The sequence below is a fragment of the Pipra filicauda genome, unplaced genomic scaffold (assembly GCF_003945595.2).
Source record: "Pipra filicauda isolate LSUMZ 115617 unplaced genomic scaffold, ASM394559v2 scaffold453_size531900_pilon, whole genome shotgun sequence".
Lineage (NCBI taxonomy): Eukaryota > Metazoa > Chordata > Aves > Passeriformes > Pipridae > Pipra > Pipra filicauda.
Genome location: NW_024104591.1, coordinates 494,576 through 503,318, shown reverse-complemented (window position 1 = coordinate 503,318; position 8,743 = coordinate 494,576). Strand labels below are relative to the sequence as shown.

Sequence of the window (8,743 nt, the reverse complement as noted above, 5' to 3'; positions counted from 1 at the left end):
AAGAAGTAGACTCACAGAGTCAGAGCGGTTTGGGTTGAAAGGCACCTTAAAGCTCATCCAGTCCCACCTCCTGCCATGGGCAGGGACGTGTTCCACTAGCCCAGATTGCTCCGAGCCCCGTCCAGCCTGGCCTCGGACACTTACAGGGATGGGGCAGCCACAGCTTCTCTGGGCAACCTGTGCCAGGGTCTCACCACCCTCATTGTAAAAAAACCTCTTCCTTCGCTAATCTAGATCAACCCTCCTTCAGTTTGAAGCCATTTCCCGGACTTGGGGCAAAGGGTTTAATGACTTGCTGTTGAAACACATGTGTGAGCGAGCACGGATTTGCCATGAGCTCATGGTGAGTCTGTGGCCATCAAATGGAGCAGGAATGCTTGAAGAAAGCACCAAATAAACTTCACTTGGAGAACAGAGCATCTCAGAGCCTCAGACACTTCAACTACTTCCCCTTCTCCTTTCTTGCCTTCAAAGTAGGGCAGGGGAAGCAAAAACACTCCAGGAACAAGTGGTGCTACAGGCCTATGGAATTTTTTTTTTTAAAGAAAACCTGCCCTTGCAGAACTGCCTATTTTTGCACGCTTCAGTTATTCCCCCAAACTGGAAATACTAAGTTTTCTAGACTAAAAACATACCAAAAAGTGAACTAGATGTCAGCCAGGAACAGCCAGTAACATCATTAGATAACTGCTTGAGGCAAAAAATCCCAGAAAGAGTTCAGGCCAATGAGCGTCCAAAGCAAGTGGAGTTTTCTAACCTCACACTGGGCCTCAGGGCAGAGCTCAAGCTAGAGGTGAGGGGAGGTGGTTTAGAAGGGGATTGGCACTGAGTCGTTTTACCCTGCCTAGCGCCTTCCAGGCACAAGGAATGCCAGTGACATCCCATGGCACTTGGCAGGACTCACAACTTCCAAGCCCCCGAAATTTCAGTAATCACAGAACTCACAGTTTTGTATTTCATTACCAAGAGCGTGAAGCCTTCCCCCAAAGCAGCAGGGCCTGCTCCAGGCGCCTGGGACAGGGGAAGGAGCCATGGATGGAGCATGAGAGCAGGGAGGAAAGGTGAGTGGGACAATCCGACCTGTGCACACGGGTAGGGCAGCACAGGGAGAGACCTGGTGTGCCAGGCAGGGAAGCTCAGCAGCAGCATTAGCAAACACCCCAGGAAACACTGGGGAATCTCCTGTGGAAGTCTGCAAGCACCCGACTGGGAGAGAAATGCTTCCTGAGAGCAGGGAGACCCCAATATTGCCCTGCACTGGATGCATACCCCCTGTGCCTAGCATTTCTCCATAGGCAAGTTTTTGTGCCATTGCTCCCACAGTTCCCAACAAAACCCCTGAAATCCCCCCTTTGTAGTCACCCACACCTCATGGCAACTTAATACTACAGTTTTCCTACTATACAGTGCCAAGGTCTCTTATCAGGAAATGATCCAAGCCACCTGTGCGGCCATCAGGAGACCCCAAGCTGTGGGGGAAGAGCACCCCGAGGTGGAAGCAGACAGCCCCCAGCCATCCCCTCCGTGCAGGCTTCTCCCCCACGTTATTTATTTTTGCTCACCATCGCTATGTCTCCTCCAGCTTCAAGCTCCGTGCACAATTTGTCATATTAAACCAACCTGGCAGCAGAGGGAAGCGATCCTGCATGTCCACAGGAACCCAACCTGCAGCTCCCCTGGGCCACAGTTCCAGCAGGCTGAGTTCAAACCTTGTGCAGCACCCAGGCATTTTGTTCAGCAGCTGCCACGCTCTGCTCTGCCCAGCTGCCATCACTGCCACAAGTAACACCAGTGTTTGGGTCCTCTAACATGCAAAAAACATCTACAATAGAAATCTCAGCCAGGTCCTGACCCTGCCAAGGCTGTCAGGTGAGGGAGTGCCCCCATGCAGACTCCACAGCTGCCTTAAGGAAAGAGAAATTTGGCTAGTGATAACTTATTCCTCAGTGGGGGAACTTGAGCCTGGCTTAGGGGCAGCACTGAATCATGGAACATGGTTATTCTGACACCTGCACAGAGTTTTCCAGTTTGGAGCTGTCCTCACCAAAAGCCAGTCCACACCACAGCACTGGCATTAAAGGGGGCAGCTACAGGTCAATGGGCCAGTGTTGCCCTCGGACAGGGCTTAGGGAAAACAAAACTACAGGCTACAACACCCTCTGCTCAAAGACACTGCATCAAACGTGACGTGCTTGGCTGTTACCCCTTTTCCTTCTCAGACCACACCACTGCCCGCCTGCCAGGCCTAGGGAGGAGAGCCTCAGCTACACAGGTGAAGTGTGGAGTCTCCAGAAGAAGAGGGGATACAAAAATGTAACAAACTTCATTTTATTAGAAACATCAGGTAAGTTACAGATTCAGAACCAGGATCTGCGGGTCCCATGGCTGTGCCAGATCTGCTGGCTGCCACTGGGCGAGTCCTGGCACATCCCAGCCTCAGCAGTTTCCCTTATCTGTTAAATACAGAAAAATTGGTATTTCCAGCCCATTCCAACAACGCTTAATTAACAACTGCAGAAGGCTCCGAAGCCCCAGAGAAAAGGACCAGAGAGGGCAAAGAGCATTTGGAAAGATTTTCCCACACTGTGAGGCAGAACAAGCACCCAAAAGAGGGTTAACGGTGTGAGAGTTTTTCCCCCGGAGCAAAAACATGGCAGCTGCAGACCGAGTCACCCCCCGCACGTGCAGTGCACGAACTTTTGGGGAGATACCCCCGGACATGCCACCAGAGACCCCGTGGTGGTACCGATGGGCAGCGCTTTACCGGGGAGACTCTCCGGTCGGAGGGCGCAGGCAGAGCCCCCCGACCGGAATGGAGGGACCTGGAGGGCGGGCCGCGCTCGCGGGCCGGGGCTCCTCTAGGACCCCCGGACCGGCGTCGCCCGCGGATTTCCCGTGGGCCGCGGGGCCCACCCCGGCCACGGCCCCCGGGGCGCCACCGAGGAGCGGTGCCGGCAGCGGGCCCGGCGGCCCGTGAGGAGCCCGGCGGGGCGGGAGCTCGGGCTCCCATTGTTACCGTCGGCACCGGCGGGGCCGGGCGGGCCGCAGGAGCGCGGCAGGGCCCGGAGCCGCCCGACCCCGCGGCGCACAATGGGGGCCGAACGGCCGGAGCGAACCGGAGGGCGCCGGCGGGGCCGGGGCGGGAGCCCCCGCGGCGGCGCCAGGCCGGGCCCGCACCAGGGAGGCGGGCGAGTTCGGGCCGCTTCCGCCCTCATGGCCGCGGCCGCCATTTCACCCCCCCCCTGCCGCCCGCCTGCCCGCACCCGGCCCGCCTGCACCCGGCCCGCCCGCCCGCCTCACCTGCGGCGGCCGCGCGCGCTACGCCAGCCCCCGGCCGCGGCCCGGCCCACTAGGCCGCGCGGGGCCCAGCGGCGGCGCCGGGGCGCGGAGCCGCCTCCGGAGCGCGGCGGGGCCGGGCGGGCCGTGGGGCGACGGTGGCGGCGGAAGGGCCGGGCGGGCCGTAGGGTAGCGGCGGGGGGGTGCCCGGCGGGGAGGGGGCGGGTTCGGGGGCCGCGCGGTACCGGAGCCGCCGCCGCCGCAACTTTACCTGGGTCCGCCCGCACTGACAACTCCCCCGGCCCCGCCCCCGGCACGTGACCGCGCGGGGAGGGGCCGCGCGCGCTGCGCTGGCGCCGCGCGGGGACACGTGACCGCGGCTCCCCCCTCTCCTCCTCCTCGGTCACGTGCCGCGAGCCGCAGGGCGGGTTCGCGGCCGCCATGTTGTGCGGCCCCGGGCCAGGCCGGGCATGGCGGGGGCCGGCAGCAACTGGCTCTCGGGGGTCAACGTGGTGCTGGTCATGGCCTACGGCAGCCTGGTGAGGGCCGGCGGGGTGGGCTGGGGCCGACGCGGGGCTGGCGTGCCCGTGCGGGGCGTTCCGGGCGTGTCCGCGGAGCCGGGCCGCTCATGTCCGTGCGGCCCCGGTGAGGCCGCTCCCGGCGTGTCCACGAGACTCCCGTGGAGTCCGTAACGCGCCCGTCAGGCAGGTCTCGGGCTGTTTTTGGGGAACCCCTCGGAGCCTGGCTCGGGGCCCTCAGGGGCCTGGGCTGGACCGCCTGTAAGCTCCTGGCGTCGGTAGGGCGGGGGGAGGACGTGGGTGGGAGCCTCTGTGGAGGCTGGGGGTCTGTGGGGCCGGGCCGGGTGTCCGCGAGGCTCCCGGCGGACTGAAGCGAGACCCTTGTGCCCGCTGGCGTTGGAGGGCTGAGAAGGGGGAGTCGGTGGGCTGGGTTATCTGTGACACCCCCCGGCTCATGCTTGACCCCCCGCCCCGCTGTGGCTCCTTAGGTGTTCGTGCTGCTGTTCATCTTCGTGAAGCGCCAGATCATGCGCTTCGCCATGAAATCCCGCCGCGGCCCCCACGTGCCTGTGGGACAGCATGCGCCCAAGGTGGGTGCACTCCATCCCCTGTGCTCTGAGGGACGGACGGGCAGGGGCTGCTCCAGCAGCAGAGCTGCCACCACGGAGTAGCAGTGGGGCAGTGGGGAGGGATCGGTTTGTGTAAGGCCTGTTCTTATCCTTGTGATCCCACAATCTAAGTGAACGTGTCGGGTTTTTTCCTGCTGTGCAGGATTTAAAGGAGGAGATTGACATTCGACTATCAAGGGTACAGGACATCAAGTACGAACCACGGCTGCTGGCTGAGGACGATGGCCGGCTCCTGCAGTTGGAGACACCAGGTACTGTCCCACAGCTGTTGTTCCCCTGGGGCCAAGTTGCATCTTTGGCTGCTCACGTTGGTGTCCTGTCACACGAGATGGTGTCTCTGCTCCTGTTTTCCCTTTCTCCGCCTCCCTCCAAGGTTTGCAGAGCTCTCAGTTTGTTCTTTCCCGTTTCCCAGGCTGCTATAACTACCTGTACAGGATGAAGGCACTGGATGCAATCAGGACATCAGGTAAGGGAGCTCGGAGCAGGAGGGTGCAGAGAGACCCTGACTGAGGGAGATGAGGGTGTCAACAGTCCTGTGGGGAGGCTCCAGGTCCTCGCTGGAGAGCAGCAGTCATTTCTCCCGCCCAGGGCTGGTGGCCTGAGGGTCAGCCTGCCCCGTGCTCTGGGGTCATCCGGCAAACAGGGGCAGCAGGTGTGGAGGGAAGTTTATCCAGCCAGCAGCTCCTGACTGTGGGGGTGAGCACAAGCGTTTCCACCTGTGCTTCAGCCAGTTGTGTTGTGCCTTTTTACAGAAATCCCATTTCAAGCAGAGGGCCGGTACCCAAAGTCTTTAATAGGGAAGAACTTCTGTGCCTACCTGCTGGAACTACGGAATTCCAGCGCCTCCTTCAAAGGCATCCGCAAAGCCTTGATCGACACCTTGCTGGATGGGTACGAGAGTGCCCGCTATGGCACTGGGGTGAGTGCTGGTGTGGCATTGCCGGCCCTGTGAGGTGTTCCTGTGCTCCGCCCTGGCTGCATCCCTTGTTCCTGTGGCCTGGCTTCATCCTTCTCTTCCTGTGCTCCAGCCTGGCTGCATCCCCACAGCAGTGTGGGGCTGTTCCTGTGCTCCAGCCTGGCTGCCGGGGCTGAGGTCACACTGTAACCTCAGCTGGGTTTTCCGTGATCTTTTCCGTTTGTATCCAGGTCTTTGGGAAAGCAGAATATCTGAAGTACCAGGAGGCTCTGAACGAGCTGGCGAACATGTAAGTGCTGCTGCCCGGGCACGGTGGTGGGTTCCTGGTCCATAGCAGCCCACGGGGGAGGTGTGAACAGAGACAGGTTTTGGGGCACATCCAGCGTCCGAGACTGGGGCTGTTTGTGCCCGTCCGTGCCTCTGAGTTCACTCCCTCCTTGCAACCTGCCTGTTAATGGAGTTTTGGGTTTGTTCCATGGTCACAGTCCACATTCCTGCTTGTCCCTGGCACTTTGAGCCAGGGCTTTGTGCATGACCACTGGCCTTAGATTTCAAGACCTCAGTGAGCGCCGTCACCCTGAGGGCAGAGTTGCCTCATGTCGGACAGACGGACGCGCAGCTGAGTGGCTCCTCTGGGGCGGCGGCAGTGGTGACGGTGCCTCTTCTCTGCCCACAGCACCAAGGCCCGGGGGGGCAGCAGCCAGCGGCAGCACCAGTCAGCAGCAAAGGACCTCACCCTGTCCCCTGAAGTCTCCAACCCCACCACCATCCAGGTCACCTACCTGCCTTCCAGCCAGAAGAGCAAACGTGCCAAACACTTCCTGGAGCTGAAGAGCTTCAAGGACAACTACAACACACTGGAGAGCACCCTGTGAGCACGTGGGGCCTGGTGCAGTGCGTGTGCAGGCAGCACTGGGAGGAAGCAGCTGCGCTCTCAGATCTCCCCTTCACACCACATCTCCGTTCCGACTGCTGGAACTCGGCCCTTGCCAGAAGCCCATTCCAGAGCAGTGTACCTGCCTGCTCTACAACCTCCTCTGCCACAGGCTCGTGACACTCCAGGCTTTGAGTCCTGCACCGTCTTGGACCCTGTGAATAAACTGATTAGCTTGATCTTATTTATAAAGACACGGATCCCAGCCAGCACCCCCCTCTGCCCGTCCTTCGCCACAGCAGCTGGCGGGAACTGATGTCTGTCCGTTCTGTCCGTGTGGGTCTTGGGCTCTGGAGCCACCTGTCTGTCCTTTCTCAAGGGTGAACACTTTTCCCCGTGTCCCTGTTGTTCCTGCTGTCAGCCCTGTGTGCCCAGCCTGCCTGTGTGCCCAGCTGGGGTGTAAATAGTTTGGTGCCCGTTCTCAGCACCGCAGCCAAGCTGCTGCTTCAGGCTGCAGTTTCTACTCATTCTACTGCAACTGGGCATTTGGGGATGCCTTGAGAGGACAAACCAGCATCAAGTGTCCCGTCTGTCCTGCCAAGGGGGTGTTTGCTCCCACTCTCACCAGCGCCTCGCGTGCCAGCAGCTGCTGAGCCCCCAGGGCCGAGAGCTTGCAGCCCCCACCTTGAGTCTGCGTCTGCCAGGCCGAGGGCAGCGCTGGCAGCTCACCCGTCACCACGGCACGGGCAGCACAGGGTGGAGGGCACAGACCTCGCATAGGCCTCGGCACTTTTTAATTATGTTTAATAAAATGACAGTTTAGCCTGAGCAGATTGCGTGCCACCAGCCTCTGACTGCAGGGGCCCGTTGCTGCTGGATCCGGGGCTGTGTCCCTCCAAGGTGCTGCTACGAAGGTAACCAGGATGCTGTTTATGGTGGCCAGGTTGCTGCCATTACAGCTGTGGTAGTTGGGATGCCGTTACAGTAACCGGCATGCAGTTATGGTAACCAGGATGACACCATTCCAGTAACTGGAATGCTGTAACAGGCTGCCGTTACTGCCATGGTAACCAGGCTGCCTTACTGCCAGGGTATCCAATGGGTGTGGCCCGTGTAGAGGGCAGTTGCAGGGTCCCTGTGGCACCAGCTATGGCAGTGCCAAACAGCCAGAGCTGCTCCCTGCAGGGGGAGAAGGTTGGACAGGGCAGGGGCTGGGAAGGTGGGAGCTGTCCTTGGGCTCCTGGGAGCAAGTGGAGACAGTGGGGTGCCGTGTCCCTTGGTGCAGGTTAAACCCTAGACCCCACAAACGTGCTCTTTGGTTGCAGGTCCAGGAGAAGGGGAGTGCTGGCACAGGGCTGCTGGAGAGGTAGAGCTGGCAAAGAGCCCTAGGGGCCAAACCCCCCATGCTGGGGGTCCGTGGGTGATGGGGGAGACATCCCCGGCCTGCCCACTCTCTGTCTCCACAGCTGTGGGCAGGGGCCCAGGGAGCACCCACGGTGCTGGGCCTCAGCCCACGGGGTGCTGCAGTGGATCATGGAGTCACGGCTGAAGCGGCGCGTGGAGTTGGAGCTGCATCTTGCGGGCAGGGAGCAGGCAGCGGTGAGGCCTGGCATTGGTTGGATGCAGCTGGGTCCTCCCAGCGCTGTGCTGCTGTGGGTGGTTGGGATGGCCCCCTCGTCCTGCTCCACCACGTTCTAGGGGACAGTGTCCCCCAGCACTGGTGAGCCAGGGTGACGCGGAGGTTCAGCACAGCCCCTGTGCCCAGCAGATCCGCCAAGATGCCCTGTACCAACTCTTCCAGGATGAGCATCAGCAGCACCGGCAGGAGCTGAGCCGGCTGGGGAAAGCCTTCTATGTAGAGCGGCTCTGAGTGCTCAGCCCAGCGCAGCACTGGCCTGGCATCCCCTGGCTTCTGGCTGGGAATAAAACATGTTGAGCAAAATGGGGGCTGTGTCTGCTGCATGTGGGGTGTGGGACAGCCTGGGGCAGTGGCGGGGGGAAGATGCAGCTCATCACGATTCCTGTGGCTGGGGTTCAGACATGTTGCCTGCAACCCTCCACGGGTTGCACCCTGCACACTTGGTCCTGTCCGTGGCTGTGCCAGGAGATGGCAGCACGGCCAGCATGCCTTGCCAGCCCCGGTGCTCCGCGCTGGGTCCCACTCCTAGCACAGGTCCCGCCGTGCCCTGTCGCGCGCCACGGTGCTCCTGGCCATGTGGCACAGCCCTGCAGCAGCAGGGAGAGAAGCCTGGCTGGGCTGGGTGTGATGCTCCCTGTCCCCACATTGAGGTGCCCCCAGACCCCTGTCTGCTCCCAGCTGGGGGGGACCTGTCCCTGGCCTCCTGTCCCTGCTGCCTGTGCCCGACCTTGGTGTCTCCCAGCCCCAGGGCCCATCAGTGCCTGCCCTGGCTCTGCTTATTGACAGGGCTGGGGGCCGCTGGGCCAGCACCCCCCACCCACAGCCCTTCATTAGCTCAGCTGTCGGGCTGCATCACATCAGCTGCTGCCGCACGCGCGCCCCCGGCTCTGG

At 61.2% G+C, this 8,743-nt stretch overlaps 2 protein-coding genes across 2 annotated transcripts; both read left to right on the top strand.

Moving 5' to 3' along the window:
- The first annotated feature begins 3,680 nt into the window (after positions 1-3,680).
- On the top strand, positions 3,681-6,304 carry CUNH1orf43 (chromosome unknown C1orf43 homolog). The gene is made up of 7 exons (XM_027742503.2): positions 3,681-3,815; positions 4,283-4,384; positions 4,566-4,674; positions 4,836-4,889; positions 5,176-5,342; positions 5,570-5,628; positions 6,016-6,304. The coding sequence occupies exons 1-7, from the start codon at positions 3,747-3,749 to the stop codon at positions 6,212-6,214; spliced, it is 759 nt and encodes a 252-aa protein (XP_027598304.1). The 5' UTR covers positions 3,681-3,746; the 3' UTR covers positions 6,215-6,304.
- Positions 6,305-7,276: 972 nt separating this feature from the next.
- On the top strand, positions 7,277-8,155 carry CUNH1orf189 (chromosome unknown C1orf189 homolog). The gene is given in 5 exon segments (XM_027742505.2): positions 7,277-7,292; positions 7,295-7,407; positions 7,539-7,579; positions 7,680-7,812; positions 7,982-8,155. Coding segments are annotated over 5 exon segments (405 nt in total). The 3' UTR covers positions 8,084-8,155.
- Positions 8,156-8,743: the final 588 nt, after the last annotated feature.